We start from the raw sequence: 24,800 nt of genomic DNA, 5'->3' as shown, positions 1-24,800 counted from the left end.
GAAGAGGGCACCAGATCTCATTACCGATGGTTGTGACCTACCATGTGGTTGCTGGGAATTGAACTCAGGACATTTGGAAGAGCAGCCAGTGCTCTTAACTTCTGAGCCATCTCTTTAGCCCCCAAAGAAAAATTTCTTAAAAGATAAACTAGACATTGTATAAAATAATTTGCATATCTTTTATGCTGTAAACTCACAAGGTACATAAGTTGTATTTATCACCAAATAAAATTTGTAGTTCCAACCTTCACACCTCACTCACGAGAAATATTAACAATTTAGAAAATATGTAGGATTCAAATCTTACAAACCTGAACATGATTCCTTCTGAAAAGGGATCCAAACTATCCACAAGCTCTAGTTCAGCATCCCCTCCCAAAGTAAGCATCTGGTAGTTTTCCTTTAATTTATTTGTTATTACATAAAAACCTGCCATAAATTCATTCAGTCTTTGTTTTCGAAGATCTTCATATGCTTGTCTAAAATTATCTCTTTCAGAAGTAATTTTGTCCAACTCTGCTACTCTTTGCAAATATAATTCTTCCTGTGAAGATTGTAAAAAAGCAAGTTTACACACAAACTGTGAGTTAGCATTGCTCATTATGCAAAAATCAAAGAAAGGCCTTAATTTAGACTTAGCAAAATTCCTAATAGAAATAAGTCACTCATACCTTTTTTTTATACTCTGCAATGGCACCAAGATTTGGTTTCATTTCATGACATTGAGTTTCCAAAAGTGCAATCTGATTTGTTATAGAACCTGGATCCTTGATTGCCTCAAGATCCTCTGGGCTTAGAACTGACACTGTCTCAACAGGATTATCTTCTACAGGATGCAATTTTATTTTTGAAATCTAAGGAGAATTGAGACGATGAAAACAGGATGAATTTATTTTTATTTGTGTATGGGTGTGTTTGTGTGTGTGTGTGCGCATGCGCGTGCATGCTTGCACGCGTGAACATGTAATGTTTATAGATGCCATAGATGCCAGAAGAGGGCATCAGATTCTGTGGAGCTCATGGTTGGTTTAAAGCCATTTGATAAGGATTTTGGGCACCAAACCTGGGTCCTTTGCAAAAGCTTCAAGTGCTTGTAACTACTGGGCTATCTCCAGCTCCCAGTTAAAAACAAAACATGAAAAATGACAGCTACAAAAACAATATAGGAATGAACCGTTACTACTTTGCATATAAGTTGTAGGCTGAGAAGGTACTTGACCAATTGTAATTACTAATTTTATGTATTAAATAATTCTAAATTGTGTATTATATCCTTTATAAACATAAAGTGATTATGGAATTAAGAATCACAATATACCCCCCAAACCAGAAAACACACTCACCCCTACAAAGGGATGGACATATATGTGTGTGTGTATATATATGTATATATGTATATAATGTATGTAGGTACAAGTGTTTGTCTGCATGTTCGTATATGCACCATGTGTGCCTGGTGTCCTTGGAGGACAGGAGAGGGTGTTAGATTTCCAGAATTGGAATGACAGATGGTTGTGATTTGGTACATGGAATTGAACCCGGGTTCTCTATAAGAGCAGCAAGTGCTCTTAATTACTGGGCTATCTCTCCAGCTCCGAGCAGAGGTTTAAAATTAATTAAATGGGAGTAATCTCACCTCTTTTTGCCAGTATTTTATTTTAGAATTATGTTCAGCAATGTGGCCATCTATCTGCTCAAGTTTCAACTTAATACTAAGTGCATCTTTCTGAAGAGCATGTTCATTTTCTTGAATGACTTTTAGTTCCTGAAGTAGATTACGATGTTCTTTCTGGATTTCTGGTAATGACTCCTAAAAATCAAGAAGAACTGTGACAAATGCCATTTCTACAAGTGAAATAAGTATTTTTACATTACGTAGACATTGTTAGCAATTTCTCTTCATGTCTCACTTTAATAAAAATTTTGATTTGCAGAAAATTTGAATATACATCAACACTTTAATTGCTTCAAATGTCATTTATCCTGCAAAGCAGAAACAAACCTTACCTCTGCGGCATTTGTATTTTTGATGACTTCTTCTGCTTTATCTTCAATATTTTTTAATTCTGCTTTTAAATCATTTGTTTCTTTCTCAGTGTCTTTTATTTCTTTCTCTGTGCGGAAGACAGAATCTTGTGCCTTTTTAAGATTTCTAAAGAAGCAAACAACATAATTTATGATATTTAATGTAACTTTAAAATTTGTGAATTACTGAACCAACCATCCTTGGTTTTTAGTTTTATATAAATACTTAAAGATCAAGGTGTATGTTTTATTAAAAATTTCCATAAAGCCTCTTTTCACATAAACTTCTAGTAGACTTTGTTGCAGTTATCTATTAGGTTACAAATCTCTTTTAATATCCAACAAGGTTTTTTTTCTTTTTTGAGACAGGGTCTCTCTTTGAATTCACAGAAATCTGCCTGACTATGCCTTCTAAGTTTTGGGGTTTCTGGGATTACAGGAGTATGCCACCATACCCAGCCCAGTGGGTTGGTTTAATAATAAAAACAAAAACAAGACAGGCAGTCATGGGAGTCTCAGCAGTTGGGAGGCAGAGGCAGGCAGATCTCTGTGAACTTGAGGCCAGCCTGGTCTACAGAGCAAGATCCAGAACAGCTAGGGCTACACAGAGAAATCCTGGTTTAAAAAAAAAAAAAAAAAAAACCCAAAAAAACCCCAACCAAAAACCCAAAAAAACCTCTCTTAAGCCTACTTTCTGCTCTAACAAATGTTTTTCTAGCTTTTTACTTTCAGCCAAATGGATCAACATATAGTCAATATACAAGTAAAAAAAAAAATGATCTTAAAAGATTTGATTTAGAGCCTTTTCTTGCCACTTCCTGTTTCTATTAAGACCTGGCTCTGTTATATCCACTTCTCTATGCCAGAGAAACGAGACTAATGTCTATGCCTTGAACAACTGGGTTATGCTGTACAACTCCAACTTTTGTAAGGCATACCTGTTTACCAGTTTGTGTTTCTTCTTAAATCTTCATCATAACTTTTTCCTTCTCAAAGTATTGCTGGATAATGGCAGTTAAGTTTAATAACTAGCATCCAATGCAACATTAACTACTCTTTCCACTGTCCGGAAAGGGGTGAGGACGGGCTGGGGAGGTACTCTACCTGTCAGCAGTCTTGATTGCTACCTGGGCTTTAGTAATAGCAGAAGCACATTCATCCAGCTGCTTATTTATCATATCAAGTTTGGCTTGCTGGGCCTTGAGTTTTCGGTTGTTGATTTCTATGATGGTATCGTGCAATCGCTTAACCTCAGCTTCTACTTTACCAGCTTTCTCAGCCACAGCGTCATATTCTGAAATTAAGAAAATGACACAGCTGGATTCATTTTTCTGTTGAGTAACTATCATTTGGTGGATGTGTATTTCTTCAATTACTTAATCTGATACATGGTATCAAATCTGAGACATTCGGGTAAAGACCTAGAACACCTTTTTAAAAAAATGGTATTTTAACATATGAAGTTAAACTCTGGTTAAGTTGTTGAACCCATTTATTTCTTAGTGGTTTTACTTTCTCATCCTTTCTTAAAGCACTTCACTGAATATCTGATACATGACTTTTGCCCTAAGACTAGCTTTTGTCAGGTCTGAGAAGCTGAGTGTTTTCTTTTGTTTAACTAAACATTACTACCAAGTGAAGGCCACAAGATGAACTGGCGGGTATTCCCTGTTCTAAAAGCACATCCCAGGTTTTCTTAGGTCAAATCAACTCAAGTCAGCTGTGCAATGAAGGCATGAATGATGACCTGGATCGGCTTTTGCCGGTAAGTCAGTTCCTTAGTATAAGCAGTGACTAATTTTGATGATGTGGATTGCACATGCTTGTTGACAGTTGAAGTGATAACTTTCTCAATCTGAAAGATAGAACTTTAAGTGGTAGCTATGGAAACTATTCTTTAATGCTGAATCTAGGAACTTATATAAACAACCCATTACCCTGTTACATACCTCATCCATTATGACCATATGCACTCGCAGTTAAACATTAGCAATTGCCTTTTTCAAGGGTAAGTTGAACATTTGTTGATGGAATTATGTTGCTTTATCTTACATGATCATTGTGGTTAAATTTCCATTAGGTTGCCTGAATGCTCAAGAACTCTAATATATCTGCCCCACCATCATAGCAATTGGTGAATAAGTAAGGTATGCCGCTGAATCTCTTCCTAGGAAGATTTTTATCCTTTTCCTTGTTTTCATGTATCTACCACACATTCTCTGTAATATGTTGTGGGACAATCTTTTTGTACACTGTAAAGATGTGTCTCTGCCTAAGGCACCTTCTGATTGGTTTAATAAAGAGCTGAAAGGTCAATAGCTAGGCAGGAGAGAATAAGGGGGGGAGGACTCTGGGAAGAAGAGAGGAGAGGCCAGTGAGACACTGAAGAAGTTAGACATACAGTACAGAGAAGAGGTAACTGAGCCACTTGGCAGAACATAGATTAATAAAAACAAGTTAATTTAAGTTATAAGAACTACTTGGGAAAAAGCCTAAGCTTTCACAATAAGTCTGTTGTTACTTGTGAGTTGGTGGCCCTAAGGAAAGTCAGACCACAGTTGGCACCCCACCAAATGTAATTTTTCTCTCAGCTTAGCAGCTGCAAATCAATCTGATATTTGAATTACCATTTGTGGTCCCAAGGCCCCCCCAGTCAGTGCTTGCTGGCCACTTAAGAGTGCAGCCTGTGATCTGTAGTTTAAACTAAGTTTCTATCATTCTATTTACCAACAAAGACTTGGAAGTCTGCCAGATCAGAGAAGTCGAGAAGCAACCAGCTGACCTTGCTTTTTGGCCAGAGACCCAGCAAATGATGCATTTCTTCCTTGTCTTGAAAGACTGCCAAACTAGAGTCCTGCCCTTTCCTCCTTTATGTCTTCTCTATCCAAATTCCTGGCTTCTCTATGCCTGATTCTAGTCGCCTGGTCGATGGCTCTGCCTCTATTCAAGATTCAACTTTATTGGCAATCTTGGGAGTATCAGTGTAATCAAAATATCCCACAACAGTAATAATAATAGTAATATGTCTATCAGCAATACAAGGGTAACTATAGTGTAGTGATGTATTCCTCTAATACTCCAGACCTGGGGCTGGAGGATTAAGAGTTCAAATGCACCTTGAGCTACATAGTGAGACTTTGTCTCCAACTTATATAGGAAGGGAAAAATTGCATATATTGTCTGTAATTTTAAAGGTTTTATTTAAAAATTTATCTTAAAATTCTATGTCTAGTTTCAATGTTTACTAGTGCCATTGTTAATTTAAAAATGTGGATACGTTCAAGAGTTAAAAAGTAAATTACTTGGGGCTGAAGATATGGCTCAGCAGTTAGAAACATTGGCTGCTCTTCCTGAGGTAGGTCCTGAGTTCAATTCCTAGCTCAAAATTGTCTATAACTGTAATCTCATGGGATCCGATGCCCTCTTCTGGTGTGCAGATGTACAAGCAGACAAAACACCTATATACATAAAATATACAAACAAATCTTTTTTTTCCCCTGCGGGGAGAGTTTAGAGACAGTGTTTCTTTGTGTAGCCTTGGCTGTCCCTGAAATGCTCTGTAGACCAGGCTGGATTCAAACTCACAGAGATCCATCTGCCTCTGCCTCCTGAATGCTGGGATTAAAGGCGTGCACCACCACCGCCCAGCACAAACAATTCTTCTAAAAAACAGTAACAAAACAACTAGTTACTTATTAAGAATAACTTAATCACTGTAGTTAATTCTTGCATATTTTACTGTAACAATAGCAACTATTCTATCCTTTCATTCCCCCGAGTATTTTTAAAACCTACATTATAGTGAAAATTAACTACTCAATCTTAATAGTTACTTAATCTTCACATCGTACATTAACAGAATCTACTGATACTCTCTAGCATTTCTGTGAGAGGAGACTCGGCCTCCTGTCTGTAGACCATTCTCCAATGGTATTTTATTTCACTCAGAAACATTGTCAGGTAAGGCCCAAGGATCTGGATTATTCCTTCCTTTATTCTAGCCACGATGACTTTCTCTTGTGTTCTTTCAACACTATAGAATAGCCCCACTTCAGAGGGTTTGCATTTACTTTTCTCTACTCTGCTTGGAGTGGCTTTCTGACAAATATCCACATATTAATACATTTCTTTGATCTCCTGCTCAAAGATTTCTGCCCATCTTAAATAGGAAATAATTGAAAAAAAATTGAGTTAACCATTCTTAGTAGCACTCAGTACAAAGCTTAGCCTGTAGTAGATGCTAGACAAAGGAATGCCTCAACATTAAAAATAGTAACAGCCTGGTGGCAGTGGCCCACACTTTTAATCCCAGCACCCGGGAGGGAGAGGCAGGCAGGTCTCTGTGAGTTCGAGTCCAGCCTGGACTACAGAGTGAGATCCAGGATAGCCAGGACTATTACACAGAGAAATACTGTCTCAAAAAACAAAACAAACCAAACACTACCACCACTAACAACAGATAAACATGGCCACATACTTGTAAAATGTAGTTTTAAGTGAGTACTTGATGGGCAGAGCTGATCTGTTCATTTTAATTTGTTGAATATACATATTTATATAAAATATATGTGTGCAGGCAGAATCCTTGCAGCCAAACTTGATGACCTGATTTCAATCCCTGAAACCCAGCATATCTTTTTATCTTTGTGTTGAGGAAGACAAGGCCCCCTATACTCTGGGAAACTGATTTGGATGATCATTTCTTCATTAGTTGTCTTTGGGGTTCTCACTATCTTGCCTGGCCTGGTTTTGAATTCCTGGCTCAAACAAATCCTATGCCTCAAGCTCTACAGCTCCAGATGTGTACCACTGTAGCTGAATCGAGCTCTCCTCAGGTTTTTGGGGCAGATAGTATTTGTCTTCCTTGGCTCATGAACCAGACACTGACAGGGGTGCCTAGTAAGGATAGAAGACAGACCCAATACATATTCTGGCCTTAACAGCTAAGATGCTGTGAGGCTAGAAGGTGTATGGCATAACCTTGCAGTCAACAGACAAACAATATACTGAAATACATGGTCGAGGGACATCAAGCCCAACTACAAGGGACTACAAAGCCAACTATATCCACAGCTTCCCTTTCTTAAAGCTTCTATTCTGGCAGACGTGTTATAAGAAAGTCGAAGAAAGCATTTTTAGCTAAGTCTTCAAATAAGGTTTATTGTTTACTTGCTGTGTGCTGTTCTTTGAGTAATTTACTTTCTTCAAATTCTCAGATTTCTAAATGTATTTTTTCTTGTAAATTTTGTGTATGGGTCTGTTGTCTACACGCACATAAATGTACTGTGTATGCTTAGTGCCTTCAGAGGCCAGAAGAGGACACTGATCCTCTGAAACTAGAGTTAATGGAATCGAACCCAGGTCCTGTGCAAGAGCAACCAGTGCTCGAATCACTGACCCACCTCTTTAGCCCACAATCTATTATTCTAAATGTAACTACCTTGAAAAAAACTGAGCATAAAATTAAGGACATGGGCTCTGGAATTAGAGCATGTTACCTAGTCCTCTATCACCATATGTCACGTGACTGACTAGATTTATATGAATTAAACAATACCAAAAGCTAAATTAAATCAGTATAATGGCTTGGAAGCAACTTTTATAATTTGTTATCCTATAAATTGCTTGAGTACAGCAAATTTTAAAAGTCTTTGATAAAAAAATTTATTTTTGAATCTCTGTGAGTTCGAGGCCAGCCGGGTCAACAAAGTGAGTTCCAGGACATGCCCCAAAATCTACACAGAGAAATCCTATCTTGAAAAACCAAAACCAAACCAAAACAAAACAACAACAAAAAAATCTTTAAACAAACCTTTTTTAAAAGCACTGACATTTTCTTCTAGCAATTTCTGTTTCTTTTTATCAGGGGCTGTAGTAAGCACATTAGTTTCCAGTTCTTTAATTTGTACAGTCAAATACTCTTCTTGCTCTGACAGACCCTATAAAAAATTTAGCATTACTATGGTCAGTTTTTAACTTATTAAGAGTAAATATTTTTTTGAACACTGAATTTTTCAAGAGACATTTAAAAGACTAACAGGAAAATGATAGAAAACATCACCAATATAAAAATAAAAACGATCAGTAAACAAAATGTATGCAAATTCATTACAAAGATAATGAGTTAGAATCAATATTTAAACAACTTGGTATGAGGCACAAAGTGCTTTAAAACAATGAAACACAACTAATTATAATTTCAGGAACTCATCTTAAGGAAATAATCAGATGTGTATAAAGATACAACTATTAATCCGAACACTTGGGAGGCAGATCTCTATGAGTTTGAGGCCAGCCTGGTCTATAGAGCTAGTTCTTAGGATAGCCAGGGCTACACAGAGAACAGCCCTCAAACAAAAGAGATAGAAAAGGAAAAACATGAAATATGGCAGACATATCAAGTAAATTTCGATATTAAGGAAAGTAAAATTAATGACATTAAAAAGATATATATTATTTATATACAAATACATAAAGATACATAAATACATTTGCATGCAACTAAATTATAAAAATTGAAGCTTGTGCATTGTCGTTGAACGTTATAATTTAGGTATTTACTGAATGCTGCTTTAAAATAGAAATAACTGGCTGCTGGACATAAGGACGCATGCCTTCAATCCTGTCACTTGGGCAGCAAAGGCAGGCAGAACTACATAATGAGACCATTATCTTGATAAAAACCAAGAGGAAAGAAACAAAACAATTGGTATGTACTACTTTTTCATAACAAAAAACAAAACAGGACACTTTTCAAGGAGTGATGCTATAATTGGTATTGTAGTTGCTAAGATAGTCTTATATCTAGATTGGAAAATAGTTATCCTTTATATTTCAAAATTGGAAGCAAACCCAAAATGCTTCTTCCTAGTCGCTGTTGAATTGAATTCTAAGTCTCAGCTAATGTTCAAACACTAACATAAACACCGTACCTGGATGCTTGCAGTGAACTTTTCTAGTGTATTTCTCATTTCTCGTTCACTATGTCTTAACTTAACGACTGCTTCTTCATGTTGTACTTTCTGTTCTTGGATTTGCATTGCTTGTTTAGAATGTCTTTCCAACTGGGATTCCATCTTATTTACCTAAAAAAAAAAAAAAAAAAATTTTTTTTTTTCTCCAAGGGTCATTCCCCCTGCCTAAATTTCTTACATTATACATTTAACATTATGGTATACTCATAGGCATTTGTATGGACTGGCATGCATATCACATGACAGTAGTCAACCTGTGGGAGCTGGCTCTTCCAGGGATTGAACTATGTAGTTAGGCTTTGCAGAAGGGGCCTTTCTTTAGTCACTCAACCACCGTGCCTGCCCTCCAAGAGTCAGTTCAAAGTTAGCGGTAGGAAATGAAAACCACCAGGGCTGGACAGAAGGCACAGCAGTTAAGAGCACTCTCTGTTGGCTAGAGTTCGATTCCCAGTCTCTATAGAGTGGCTCACAACCTCCTGTAACTCAAGTTCCAGAGGACCCAATACAGACGTTAACACTCGAACATAAAAACAAAAAAAGACAAGAACACCAGGTAGTGGTGCACATGTGGATTCCCAGCTACTCAGAAGGTTGAGATGAAGATTATGAGCTTGAGGCCAGCCTGGCCTAACAGAGGGAGGCATGTAACCAAACAACCCAAATTCCCAATACTGAAGCTTAAGACACAGTCACCTATTATTTTAATGAAAACATAACAATCTCAAAATATAGGGGAGAAATTAATGCACATTTTAGAAAAAGAGATCCAGGCTAAGAACACATTTTGGTGGCTGAGTTCATGGCTCCCCAAAGCTAGGCAATTACCTTATCACTAATCTATATTGCTACGTCCCCAAAGCTTAAAAAAAAAGTAATTCTGTGAAAAATGATATTAAGTAATTGACTAAATTATGAAAAATCTGTATGATACTAACTAAAAAAGACATATGCACTTATTTTTATTTATTTCTAATGGGATGCTAGGGATCAAACCTAGGGCCTTGGGCATGCTAGGCCAATGCTCTACTACTGTGACACCCACCCTTCTTTAAGTATAGATTTTTTAATTAATGTGTTTTGCACTCCAGAAAGGACTTAACACAATAGCTAACATTTATATAATGGAAACATCTGTTAACTCAAAACTGGTATGGGCCGGTGGTGGTGGATCTCTGTGAGTTTGAGGCCAGCCTGGTCTACAGATCGAGTTCCAGGGCAGGTTTTAAAGCTACACAGAGAACTGTCTCGAAAAACCAAAAACTGGGTGTGGTACAGTTTACAATAGCTCAATTTTGTACCAAGCTAAAAATAAAGTGACCACGACTTTACATTCTGCTAACCTCTTCCTCAGAGATTTCCACGATAACCGACGAACCCATTCTTCCTCTCATTACTTTGCTTCCACCGCCAGTCATTGTACCTGGGGAACATGGGGGCAGTCAGTTTTCAATTCTTACCGAAGACTAAGAAAGAAGACAGACGGGTAGGCAAGCCCACTTACCTGACTGCTCTATGATCTGGCCCTGCAGAGTCACTACTCTCCACCGTCTGTCTTTTTGATATGCTACTCTGGTAGCTTGATCCAAGTTGTCAGCCACTAAGGTATCTCGTAAAGCAAAGTAAAAAGCTTGGCGAATTTCCTCATTGTTTACTTTCACTAAATCAAATAACCGAGGAGTGTTTTCAGGAGTTTGAATTTTGGTCATTTTTTTGGCCCATACTGCCATCTAAAAGTTAAAAAATGTGTATGTAGTAAACAACCTTGTTTTCTAGGTGTTATGAGACTAAATAAAACCTTACTTATCATGTTTCTATATAAAATTTCCAAGTATTAATTGTATTTCTATACAGTAGCAATGAGCAACTTGATAACAAAAACTCACCACTAAGTTAAAATATCAAAATGCATTAGACATCTACATTAGAGAGCTAAAATCTACAACTCTCAGAAACATCAAGCACTCATAGCTCTACCACTTGGAAGGTCAAGAGAGGAAGATTGCTCCAAGTTCAATGTCAGTCTGGTCTAGATACCAAGTTTCAGGTTATTCAGGGATACATATCGAGATCTTGTTTAAACATATACACCTCTACCCAAGAAGCTAAAGAAAAATACCATTAACTGGGCCATTTGTGCTTCAAAGTATACAATCAAGAAAATGAAAATACTACCCACCAAATAGTATGTTTAAATTAAAAAATATTTTAAAAGCATGTATCTGACAGGAGACTTGTATATATAATTTAAAGGGTCTTTACAATTCAATAAGACAAATCAATGAAAACAGGCAAAGATTTCAGACAGACATTTTCCCCAAGAAAGATAAACAAATGATTAATAAGCACACAAAATGCTTAACATTAGAGAAATGTAAATAAAAGCAATTCGATACCACTTTACATTCAACAAGACGTGCTGTAATAAACAAGATACACCATATGATTCAGCAATCAACCCCATCCTTAGGTATCCCATCCCACATTCACACAAAATCTTGTACATTAATCTTCACCATAGCATTATTGTTGAGGTGGCCAAAAAACGTATCAACAAGCAAGAGAATGGACAAAAAAAGATGAATAGGTACATGCTACAAAACAGACGAGCCTGAAAACTATGTAAATGCATTATGTGTAAAAGGCCTCATATTATGATTCCATTCAATGGATGCCCAGAATACATCCACAGAAACAAAAGCAAATCAGTGGTTTTGCTGGGGGTGGGGAAAAGAATGTGTGGACTGATTGTTAATGCCTATGGAGCAATGGAAATTAGTCTGGAATTAGACTAACAGCCATAGATCAGCAAGTTGTGGATATAGTAAAAGTAACTTAATTCTATACTTTAAAATAGAATTATATAACACATCTCAATAAAGGTTCTATTAAGAAAACAGTGGTTACTGATGGAAATTAGAAACATACTAAAAGTAAAGAGGCACAGGTAGGCTGATCTCTGTGAGTTAAAGGCTAGCCTGCTTTACAGAGCAAGTTACAGGACAGCCAGGGCTATGCAGAGGAACCCTGTCTCAAACTCCCCACACTCCTCAAGAAACATACTAACAGTCTTACATCCAATGGACATCACACTAGCACTGGCATTTTTTTAGTGGAGGCATTACAAAATTTATTTTTAACCTCCAAAATTATGTACACACAAAATCTAAAATAATTTTCAAAACTTATCAGGAAGTAATTGATTAATGGTGAAAAAAAATATAAAATTCTAAAGGAAAAATATATGGCACCTCAAAGTTAAATTATAGGAAACTTATTACCAATACTTACCTTATCCAAACCTATAAAAGTGGCGACACCAATATTATGTCGTTTAAGGAAGTTTACACATTCTTGGGCTGTATCAATAGAATCAACAACAATGTAGTCTAGTGCATGGCAACAGGATGAAATAGCAATGTCATATTTTTCATCAATAGCTCCCAAGTCTCCCTAATAATGAAAAGGAACAGAAAGTTAATTTATAAAGACATAGATTAAAAAAAAAAAAAGATAAATTTCTAGTACTATTCAGATTTTGAACCCCCCCCCCCCCCCGACGGGGTTTCTTTGTGTAGCTTTGGAGCCTGTCTTGGAACTCACTCTGTAGCCAAGGCTGGCCTCAAACTCACAGAGATCCGCCTGCCTCTGCCTCCCCGAGTGCTGGGATTAAAGGTGTGTGCCACCACCGCCTGGCTGAATGTTATTCTTAAACTATTCTCTTTTTTTGGTTTTTCGAGACAAGGTTTCTCGGTGAATAGCCTAGGCTGTCCTAGAACTTGCTTGGTAGACCAGGCTGTCCTGGAACTTATAGTCTGCCTCTGACTGCTAGGACTAAAGGTGTGTGCCACCAACTATTGGTTTAAGGAAGCATGAAAGGGGACTACAATGTTTCCTTCTCACCCCAACTATCTTTCCCTTTCTACAAGAGGACCAACTCAGAAGCTACTATGTGCCTTATAAGTAAGCATTCTACCACTGAGCTATATCCCAAGCTCTATAGTTTCTAATCTACCCTTTAATGTTTATGGTTATGTGATGTGAATTGTTAATGGGAAGAGGACGTAAGAATTGTTTTATTCCATGAAAGCATACAATGTAGATGAGACCTAAGAGAACGTATAAACAAAACAACCTTTTAACTTTCATATTGAAAGCTATCTAGAATTAAATAAGTAGTTATGAATCAATTTATCACTTAGCTATCTAGCAGCTTTCACCGACTGACTTGAGTTCTTCACAGCAAATTTATCAAATTTGTTTATCTTTAAGAAAATAAGGTAGAAGCCACCTAATGTCAGATATAGAAGCAACCACACTGGTTAAATTCGATTTGTCCTTTCAGATCATTCTGTTTCCTTTTGCAGAAGGCTGAGTAGGCAACCCATTAACTGGATCTTTGGGCTCAAGAACTTTAAGTAAAAGAAGTCTCAGTTATGGTTGCAGGGTAAGAGATGACAGAACTGAGATACATTTTTTTCAAATCATATATTGCTCTTTCCTGTTAAGGCTCAGAAAGGTAATGACCCCCACAATTGGAACTACCAGAGTTCTAAAGTAGCTAGTTCACCTTCCTAAACCATAAGCAAATTGTTAAGTATAATGTTATAAAACCTAGACTATATTAAATATTTATTTTTGTCTAGAGGTTCTAGCAACTACTGTATACTCTCAACCAAAAATCCCAGCCTCTCTAATTGGATGAGTCATCCCATTTGATTGTGTTGTGCAGCTTCAGGAAAAACACACTTGGAATGCTAAAGGAGAAATATAGAATAGGCACAAGCCTATTTAGCACGATCAGCCAAACCAACCCTGGTGACTAATGGGACAACTAATCTCACAAGTATTGCCTCATATCCTAAAATTGCTTTGTTTTTAAGATATGGTCTCACTATGTAACTCTGGCCAGCCTAGAACTCAATATGTAGACCAGGCTGGCCTTGAACTCAAGAGATCTGACTGCCTCTGCCTCCCTAGTGCTGGGATTAAAATACACACCACCACACCCAACTTCTAAATTATTATTTTTTGGAAAAAAGTTTTCTTGTGTGGTGCCAGATGTCTAGCACTTGGGAGGCAGAGGTAAGAAGATCAGAAGTTCAAGGTCAACCTTAGCTACAGAGTTAGTTTAAAGTCAATCTGAGCTATATGAAATCCTGACTCAAAAATTTTCTTAGGTTAGTTTTGGACAGGGCAGTAATGTATAAATATAAACAGCCCCAAACTACATCAATAAGGACACCAAACCTACAAGAGCACAGTATTTTTCTGTGTCATGTCTTCCTTAAATAAAAATGAATGTTATTTAGGCATAGTAACAATATATACTTAAGTTAAGAATATAATTTACAATGTCTTTTCTGAGTAAAATGTAATCTACTTTACCAGTCTTCCATATATTCCTGGGATCCTGCCGGATTTTTTTTCCTGAATTATTGCATCAAGTACTTTCCCTCTACTTCGATTTGTTGCTAAGGAACTCTTTGCTTCTTCAACTTTTTGGAAAAGATCATGAACCAAACTTTTCAAGTTTATTTCTTCTTGTGTTAGTTTCTGAAGTTCTTTTTCTTTCTAAAAGTGAGAAGAAAATGAAACCTATTAGCATATGATTTTAAATACACCCAATAATAGCAGAAAATTATTTGTAATGCTTCAATAATATTAAGAGAGGCCTCCAAATAGCATATGACCTAGCATGAGCTTCCATATTGCTATTTTGGCCTGGCTTTGAATATATGGAGGAATCTTTCCTATTTTAAAAGAGGCATAAATTATTTGGGTCAACAAGAGGGAATCCAGCTCTTAAAACAGCTACAGGTGTAAAAATCCCAGTCTGGCACCACACAGGTAAGGTATGTACCAGTTCTCAAGTTGTGCCCTAAACAAAACCAAATCTAGGAACCAGATTCCAGGTAGGACAGCCAGGCAGTATTATATGTTATGACTTTTTGGCTAAGTAAACAACAAAACAAAAAGGCACAGTTCCTAAGTAGAGGGGAAAAGATGACTGGGACAGCTACCAACCAGAGGAGCCACACAACCAAATTTAGTCTCTCCATTTCCAATTTAGAAACAACCATCTTGGGGGTTGGAGAGATTGCTCAGCAGTTAAGAGCACTAGCACTGATTGTTCTTCCAGAAGACCCGGGTTCAACTCCCAGCACCATATGGCAGCTAACAACTGTCTGTAACTCGAGTTTCAGGGACCTGAAACTTCCCATGGCAAAACACTAATGCACATTAAAAAACAAAAAAAGAAACATCCATCTCATCTGCTATTTTCCCCTATTACTTATTACACAGACATAAAATAAAAGCTCAAATTACAGATGAAACAATCCAAAAATAAAACAAATCAGTACAAAGAAATAGTCACTGGACGGATATAATTTAAATTACAGTTAAAATTTACACATCAGGAAACTGATGATCAAGCAGTATAAATTTACTAAAATTTAAAGATACTTATTTTGGGGGCTGGAGAGATGGCTCAGTGGTTAATATCACTGGCTGCTCTTCCAGAGGTCCTCCATTCAATGCCCAGCACCTACATGGAAGTTCATAACCATCTATAACTGTAATTTCATGGGATCAGATGCCCTCTTCGGGTGTGCAGATGTATATGCAGACAAAATACCCATAATACATAAAATAGATAAATCTTAAAAAAAACAAAACAAAAAAAAACCTTATTTTTAATTATGTATACCTATGTGTGTATATATCCCTGGGTCCAGAAAAGTATTGGAACCCCTGAACCTAGAGTCAGTAATGAACCACCCAATGTGGGTGATGGGAACTAGTCTTTTATAAGAGCAGCAAATGCCCATATCTGCTAAGCCATTGCTCCAGCTCCTCAAATTACCTTGGCATTCTTAGGTTAAACTTTAAGAAACTTAAAAAAGTCTGTATATTCATTTTCATTTATCTTTACCTAAGTTATCTGTATATGTAAATTTAAAGAAACTCTTTTTTGGGGGGGGGGGCAACAGGCTAGCTTGGAATCCAGTATGTAGGCAATACTGGCCTTGAACTGACCCTTCTGTCTTTACCTCTCAAATGCTAAGGTTATAGGTACACTAACATTCCTGGTTTGATGTGGTTGTTGGGGGATCATAACCAGGGTTTCATGCTCCCTAGGCAAGTACTCTACCAACTGAGCTACATATGCAGCCTGAGAAATCTGTTTAAATTTTTCCCATGGGATTGTGGCAGTGGTAACTGCTTCTAAAGACAGTATAGTTAGTCTCCTTGCATTCTTTTCTTGGGGATGTATTGGGGATGGAACCCGGAGCCATATACATGCTACAGAAGCTCTCTACCAGTGACCTACACCTCTAACCCTAGTTAATTATCCATCCATTCAAACACTGAAATACTTTTTCATGCAAGACTATGTTGAGAAAAATTTCTATGTCAATCACATTAAAGCCTGATTTTAAAAACAAACAAACAAAAACAAACCCACATATAACTGAGGTTGACAATGTTTAGATGAAATAGAGAAGCAAAAATTTACCTCCTTTAATTCTCGTTGAGTCTGAGGGAGCTTTGTGTTTATATCTCCAATTGCAGCTTTCCTTTCTTTGAGAGTCTCAGAAGCTGTAATTAGAGCTTCCTTGCCTTACTTAGCTGAGACACTGCTGTATTATGCCGACTGAGATAGATATCGAGTTCTGACTGAGCGACTTCCATCTTTGAACGTGCTTCATTTACTGATTTGTTAAAACCCATAAGTTCCTTTTCTTGACTCTATTAAAATGAGTTCATTAAATATGAAATATAGTTATTTTCAAGCTTAGACAAAAATGAAAATTATACTTCTTGAGGTCACTGTAAGAAAGGAAAATCTATAAATACAGCACGTATTAAGAAATAATTCGGGGGTTTGGGATTTAGCTCAGTGGTAGAGCAAGACGAGCTTGTTTTTGGGTCAGTGGTGGGGGTTTTGTGTGGTTTTGTCATGTTCAGCTGTCATCATACAGTACTCAATGGTCTTTCCTAATTGATGTCATATGATCTTTGTGAAGTGGGTATTAGCATGCTCATTTCAGAAATTAAAATAAAATAAAAAGGTAATAAGAAAAGCCTTGGTCTAGATTCCATATGGTTCCTATATTACCAGGTGTAAGAATTACTCAGAAAGTTTCTTCAATGTGATCTCTGTGATTCGAGCAGCTGGCTACAAGTTAGCTCAAAAGCAAATAACAGAAAACTGTTTGAAAAAAAAAAAAAAAAAAAAAAAAAAAATCTTTGCATTATGAGAAGATTTCAATCCAATTGCATTCATAGCCTCATCATTAACAAGGATAAAAGATACATAGGGAAAAAAAACACCTCAATGTAAATTAAATAAAGAAAATATGATTGCACAGAATGCCTATAAGTCAAAGTATTGACCTCATATTTGTTACCATTACAAGTTCTTCTTCATTTAACAAGTTTCTTCCAAAATGAGAAAACAGAAAAAGGAAAATAGTGTAGACTGAAGTTTTAGGTATGTTAAACTAAAAGGTTCAACAGTTGGAGATACAGTCTTGCTATGTAATGGCAGCTACCCAGGTAGCTGATGTTACAATATAGGCGTGGTCTGCACTAGGCCTAAATTTATTTTTTGAAGCTCACCTATGAACGTGATTGCAAAAACAGTCAAGTTAGGAAAAAGACACCCAAACCATCACTGACAAAGACTTTTACCTCCTTTTCTTTCTGAAGCCCTTGTGTTTCTTGTTTAAGGCTGTCCATAACTTCTTTTAATTTTTTTTCTTCTTTCTCCCGTTCTTTCTCAAGAGAACTGCTTTTAGTTGTTGTCTCACTTATGATACTCTTACTCTTGGCAGGTATACCTTTCAGCTCTTCGACCTGGGATTACAAAACAAGTTAGTTATGGAAATATAGTTATATATTACTTATATATTATATATTAATAGTTATATATTCCTGAGGGTACCCAATACTATTAAAATTTACTTAAACAACCAAGTGTTTCTTAGGATCTCTATTTATAGTTATCTGAAGACAGCACACACCAAGTTATTTTTGTTTGCTCCCTCAACCTAATCATAAGAACCTTAAGAACTTTAACCTTTCAGAGGTACTACGTAGAGTTAATATTTTATCCAAAATATCTTCTGGTAGTAACCATATGTCAACACTTTATTCTTAAAAACTAAGGCCTCAAGGGCTGCAGAGCTGGTTTGGCAGTTAAGAGCACTTGTTGCGGCCGGGCGGCGGCACACGCCTTTAATCCCAGCACTCGGTAGGCAGAGGCAGGCGGATCTCTGTGAGTTCAAGGCCAGCCTGGTCTCCAAAGCGAGTTCCAGGAAAGGCACAAAGCTACACAGAGAAACCCTGTCTTGAAAAACCAAAAAAAAAAAAAAAAAAAAAAAAAAAAGAGCACTTGTTACTTTCCTAGATCCAAGTCCAGTGGCCACGACTGCGTGTTAACTCGAGCTCTAGGGGCTCCAATATCCTTTTCTGCACCCCCACAGTCACATAACAACAACAAAACAAAATTAAAATAAAAAGTTAATGTCTTTATAGAATTTGAGCATTATTCACATTATTTTTATTTTTCAGTATTTTATAAAACCTTTGTTAAGCTTTACTGAGTAGAAATATATTTGGAAAAATCCTTAAAGGTCAAGCAGAAACCAAGTCTTGGGTGTTGTGTATCTATTAATATCTGATAAAACTATGACTACAGCTTGAGAGACACCAAATTACTTAGCCACCAGAGTTAGCCTAATTAGGCATTTCTATATTTTGGTCCAATTTTTTTTTTTTGGTTGAGATTTTCTTACTTCTAATTTTGTATATATAGTGTTTATTGAATGTCTGTCTGTACACATGCATACAATGCCTTCAGATGTCAGAAGAGGGTATCTGAGACCAGAGTAACAGACAGGTGTGCGCTGCCACAAGGGTACTGGGAATTGAACCTAGATCTTCTGCAAGACTAGCCAGTGCTGTCACTAAGCTATCTGCCCAGGCCACAATATCCACTTTTTACAACTTTAACCTCAGAATAGATAGGGTGTCACTTATAAGCCTTCTCTTTTTGCTGACTCTTTTGCAGAAGGCAGGTATTACTTTAAAGTTTATGGGGACGCTAAGACCGCTAAGTGAGTAAAGGCATTTACCACCAAACCTGATGACCTGAGTTTGATACTTGAGACCTACAAGGTGAAAGGAGTGAACCAACTCCCTGAAGTTGTCCTGTGAACTCAGATACATGCAATAGCACATGTGTATGCAGACACACTTTATTTGGGGGGGGGGGGTTGTTTTTAAAAAGTGTAAAAAAAACCAAAAATATCCTCTTTAGCCATCTAGTACAAAGTAGGCAGAGAGAAGTAGGAGAATCTATGTGAGTTTGAGGACAGCCTGGTCTATACAGGGAGTTCCAGGACATCCAGTGCTGCATAGTAAGAACTTATGTCCAAAAGGAAAAACAACAAAAACATCTAAAAATCCTTTTATATTACTATTAGGGAAAAGAAAATTATCACCACCATCAAAACAGAATTGTCGACTACAACATTATTATTAACGTAAGCTCTAAAACTAATAATGTATAATGTTATCCCTTGGGACAAAATTGTGTTCAGACATAAAATACTTACATTGTAAGTATCCTAATTTATTTTCTTAGGGAACCAAAGTCAAGTGAATTTAGGAAAACAACTAGATCTGATATTTAGACTTAAAAAAGTTGATTTCCCCCAATACTAACCTTTTCTTTATCTTTTTGAAGTTGTTTCTCCAGCTTTTTGGCTTTACTTGTAGCATGTTTTAATTTTTCCCTAATTTGAACATCTTCTAAATCTAGCTGTGTAAATTTTTCTTTATTTTCTTCAATAAATTTTGTAACTTTATTGAGTTTCCTATCAAAGAAAGTAAATTATTAGTCATAGATACATAGTCTTTCTGGTGTATTTCATCTATAGACATGAAAAACCTAAAACTTCCAGCTGATTTTCCCTGATAGCTGAAGACATTAATTTTTTTTTTTTTTAAATCATGATAGCTGCCTTGCGTTTCTAAGGTGGAAAGACTGGTTTTACCATGTCTAGGTATATAAAACTTTGTCCATAAAAATTAAAGAAATGAAACTCACTATACTATTGTCATTGAAAGTTGTCATAGAATAGGGGGCCATGAGAATTTTTAAAGTCTACCTAAAATAACCAAAATTCTATTTCAAAATCAAATTTGTAAACTATTAGGGATAATGGGTCAGGGAAAATGCTTATGTTTTAGTTTTCTATGTATTGTGCCATTAGAGGGAAAGGCTCCCTTACTGCATGACTGTTGGGCAATCTGTAACAACGAGTTAGGTAGGGTGCTGGTGCCTGAAAGGACTATTTACTGGGAACTGAATTACATTCAATATGTTTGCAGTAAGTTTACATGTAGACACATGTGAAAACTGAATTTAAATACTTATAGTATTTTCCCAAAGATTATTACTTTTCTATATCCTTTACAGCTGAATTCTTAGCTTTCATTTCATTTGAAAGCATATTGCTCCTCTCAGTAATTTCCTTAGTATCTTCATGAATTTTTTCCTTTTGGGTTTTCATTTCAGCAATTCTTTTTTGCAGATCATAACTAGAGGGGAAAGAGAATGTAAAATGTCATCAGTAAAATTAGCTGCTTTAAAAATATCTTATTCATCAATTTATAGCAAGCTACGGCTATGGGAAGTAGGTTAAGACTAGATAGAATTTAGGAATAAAACTGGCTCAGTCAATAAATTAGATCTATCACTCAACAGTGTACAGCAGTAGCTCATGGTTTTGATTTTCAGTTTCAGTGACTTGTGGTACACCATCATATGAAATTAAATGTAAATTACAGAAATAAACAATTTTAAATCACACAGTGCCTATTAATCTTTTCTTTGATTCAGTATACCAACATGTGCATATCAACCCTACAGTCACTTAGTAGTCATAATGGTTATCAGGATCAACTGTAAGGTATCATTAGGCTTTTGTTCAAGTAATTCTCCTTGTATTTCTTAGTAATGCAAAGGGCATAAAATAAAGAGGGGCTGAGGAGATGGTTCAATTAAGTAAGAACATTTGATTATCAAGAATGAAGACCTGAGTGGGAATTCCTGCACCATGCTTAATGTGCTGTTAACATCAGATCAGCAGGCTGGGGGTGAGGGGAAGGGCACATGGCAGTGCAGTGGCAGGGACAGGTAGTCCTTAAGAACTTGGTGGTAGCTTGCCTAGCTGCAACAGTGAGCTTCTGCTTTAGGGAAACACCCTATAAGGGAATGAAGTGGAGAGGGGTAGAAAAAGACACTCCATATTTTGCTCTGGCTTCTGTATGCACATGCACGTACATGTGTGCATGCATCCACGGCCCCCCCCAACCAAACAGGAAAAACAACAACAAAACAACAACAAAAACAAACAAAACTCCATACCACAATGGATTTGGGAGATGGCTCAGAAGGTAAAAGTGCTTGTAGGACACACCTGATGACCTGAGTTTGATCTCTAGAACCTCCCAGTGGAAGGAGAGAATCATCCCTGTAAGTTGTCTTTCTACCTGGGGGAGTTAGTACTCACCTACCTTTGCACAGTAATAATAATAATAATTAAACAACAAAAAGCACGCCCTGTAAGGTCAGATTAACTCTGATGTTGTGGCACTCAATAGGACATAATCGAAAACAAATAGTACATATAAGGGTTTGGTACTACCTGCGATTTCTTCCAGGTTTTGAATATTATCCCTTATTGAGGGGATACTGCATACAATGCATGCATGCACACACACACTATTACTACTCATAAATGGTACAACCTCCTTCCACTCTTAAAATAGGACACTAAAAACAAGTACTCAGTGACTTTTAGAAAGTTGTAAGTGTTCACAATATATTTTAGAAAAAAGGCTTTGATGTTTAGAAATTTATATAAAGGTGACCAGAGTACTTACATGTAATATTGACAGATATGATTCTTTTTTTTAAAGATTTCATTTTCCAGGGTAAGGAACTCAATGGCTATGTTTTTCTCCCCTTCTAGGGCGTCCTTTTCCTTTTCCACCATTTTAACTCTGTTTAACTACGAAAATGAAAGAGTCAAAACATAGTTCATATATAAATCCAACATTTTAACTCTGTTTAACTACGAAAATGAAAGTCAAAACATAGTTCATATATAAAATCAATGTGGAACACATAAACACCAAGTAAAAGATCTCATCCCAAGGCTAATATAGAGGGTTCAGTAAAGAAAAAAACAACCAAACAAAACAACAACAAAAACCCCCAAACATTTCTGTATAAATTATAAAGTTAAGTCTTCAACTCGGTAAATTCAGTTGATTCACAAATAAGATATTCTCACTGGCAACAAATGTTTACTGAAGTTTCATTTACCTTTTCTCCTCTGTTTTCATTTAATATTTCAACTCTCCGACATAAGACTTTAATAGGTTCATTTAGCCGTCCACAGCCAATTATATCTTCTAAATACTCAAGCATACCCTCATCATGTTCAGTCTGGCCTTTTGGTTTCATCATAGCAATCTGTTCGACTTCACCCTTTAAGAGAATCACATTCATACTCATTGTAAACAGCAGCTAAGTCTCTTCATCAAGAATAGGGTAATCCCAACTAAATGACATTCATCAGGTCAGCTAAGGATGTTTTAGGCAAGGGATCTAAAATTCCTTTCATATATATTCTTGTAAAATTACTGACAGTACATACTCACAGACCCACACAAAGGTACCCTATGTTGTGGTTTTAAGTAAACATATTTTGTGTTAAGCAAAATTTGGTAAGTACACTACCAAGTATTTCTAACAATTTGCTAATTAGGTCTCTCATTCTAAAACAATTTTTCAAAAAGTCCCATCATAGTTAAACTGTGTAAAAACCCCTGCCAGAGTGCTTAGTTTCCCTCTCTATGTAGCTATCTAATTTCTCTATAAACCTAGTGTGAGTTAAACATGACCCACTTCATAATGACTAAAACTCACAAGTTCTGATTTTTATAAACTGAGAGTCTTAACTTGAAAAGGAAATTATCCTTCCTCTAAACACTCTGACTACAGAGAGCAAATATCATTGTTACATGCTACACAGGAAAACTTCGGTTTGTAATCAATATATCAACTTTGAACTATAATTAAAATCTCTGAATACCTAAAAAGAAGAACCTATATATAATCAGTACCCAAGGCTGATTTCCAGGTAACCAATTAATTTGAGAGTGAAGAAAATTCTGTAGTGTTTGTTCTTTAAACATTTTAACAGCAAAGAATAGACAGGCAAGTGGGGGAAAAATCCAATTTTAACTAAATGGCCAGGAAAAGAACTTATAAGTTGAGATACTTTAGTGATTACCATTTTTATAAGTGAATGACTCAACCTTAAAAATGAGGCTAAAATGTATTGAAGGAAAAGAATCTAACTTAACATTTTAAAATCTACTCACTACTGCACTTTGTTGATTTTTAACACAGGTTTTTTGTATGCAGCTCAGGGTGGCCTTCAACTTACAGAGCTCTGCCTGTCACTGCCTCCCAAGAGCTATGGGATTAAAGGCTGACAGGAATACTTTTTAATAGTTTTAGACATCACCATAATGTTAGTACTTTGATAATCACCAAGTATAGAGTGAAACTATAAAGCAAAATGCCTCTATTTATTCTCCTACTATATTATGTAGGTATTTATGAGTGCTTTCCTGTCGGTTCTCAAATCTGCACCAACAATTGTTAAGTTTAGACAGGACCCAAACCTGAAGTATATCCAAAGCTTTGGATTGTAACAGTGAATGTAGTCACTGAATAAAGAGTCTTATTCAGAGTTATTTAGGCAAGTTTATCAACAGTTGCACTACTGGTATTTTAGGCAGAATGATTTTTTCCTGGTTATAGTGCTGTGCATTATATAAAATATTCAGTACCTATGATTTATAAAGTACATTACCTAATTCAAGTTGAATGATCTAAATGTCTATTTTAAGATGAATAAAATAAGAAAAGAAAAATGCCAAAAGAACCCACATATGAGTCAAATGACCACAAAGTATTAAATCTACATTTTTCAAATAATCAAAACCTGGGGTCCAGTGAAATCTGAGATTGGTTCCCAGCAGCCAATGTTTGAATCGCATCACATGTTTCCTGCCCAAACTACTTTTAGAAGGTATACATAGTTATTAGGAAGTAACCTAGCTTGAGAGAAAGCATGGCAGTTATTTTTATTATTTATTCCTTCTGAAATAAGATGAAGGATGTGGAGCTGATTTCCTCTCACTGTAATAAAGTTGTTGAGTTAAAAACAAGTTCATTTATAAATCAAAATAGTTTCACATCAAGTCTCATGCAAAGGTATGTTTAGATTGTATTACGTTGTATTGCTGTTTTTGTTTTCCTTTGAGAAAGAGTCTCTCTATATAGCCCTGACTGAACTTAACAGAAATGCGCCTGTCTCTTCCTCCTAGGATTAAAGGAGATCGACACTACACCCTGCTATTGCATTCATCTTAAAGACCAGTGACTGAACGAATAGAGCACACCCAGTAAGGTCTTTACTTATCTCTTTTAGGGCTGTGTGGCTTAAATACCATTTTATTATTTTACATGTAGGTTGTAGTGCTGGCATATGTCTGTGCACCACATACAGGTAGTGAGTGCCCCCAGAGGCCAGAAGAGGGTGTCAGATCCTCTGGGTCTGGAGTCAAAAGATGGCTGTAAGCTGCCAGGTGGGTTCCCTTGTAACTGTTAAGTCATTTCTCCAGTGCCTGCTGTGGCTTTTCAAT

General features: G+C 36.4%; 1 protein-coding gene across 1 annotated transcript in view; it reads right to left on the bottom strand.

Annotated features, from left to right (window-relative positions):
• Positions 1 to 24,800, bottom strand: part of Smc4 (structural maintenance of chromosomes 4) — a 35,933-nt gene that overhangs the window by 1,600 nt on the left and 9,533 nt on the right. Inside the window, 18 exon segments of the mRNA XM_028867220.2 lie at positions 312 to 544; positions 672 to 854; positions 1,637 to 1,810; positions 2,008 to 2,152; positions 3,130 to 3,319; positions 7,838 to 7,964; positions 8,958 to 9,110; positions 10,340 to 10,419; positions 10,501 to 10,726; positions 12,288 to 12,449; positions 14,385 to 14,570; positions 16,519 to 16,622; positions 16,625 to 16,751; positions 17,697 to 17,861; positions 19,735 to 19,885; positions 20,472 to 20,612; positions 21,960 to 22,087; positions 22,405 to 22,569. Of these exon segments, the coding sequence (XP_028723053.1) occupies positions 312 to 544; positions 672 to 854; positions 1,637 to 1,810; positions 2,008 to 2,152; positions 3,130 to 3,319; positions 7,838 to 7,964; positions 8,958 to 9,110; positions 10,340 to 10,419; positions 10,501 to 10,726; positions 12,288 to 12,449; positions 14,385 to 14,570; positions 16,519 to 16,622; positions 16,625 to 16,751; positions 17,697 to 17,861; positions 19,735 to 19,885; positions 20,472 to 20,612; positions 21,960 to 22,087; positions 22,405 to 22,569 (2,840 nt within the window).

The sequence above is a fragment of the Peromyscus leucopus genome, chromosome 6, assembly GCF_004664715.2.
Source record: "Peromyscus leucopus breed LL Stock chromosome 6, UCI_PerLeu_2.1, whole genome shotgun sequence".
In the NCBI taxonomy this organism is placed as follows: domain Eukaryota; kingdom Metazoa; phylum Chordata; class Mammalia; order Rodentia; family Cricetidae; genus Peromyscus; species Peromyscus leucopus.
The sequence above is the reverse complement of the archived record's forward strand: the minus strand, read 5'-3'. Positions and strand labels throughout refer to the sequence as shown.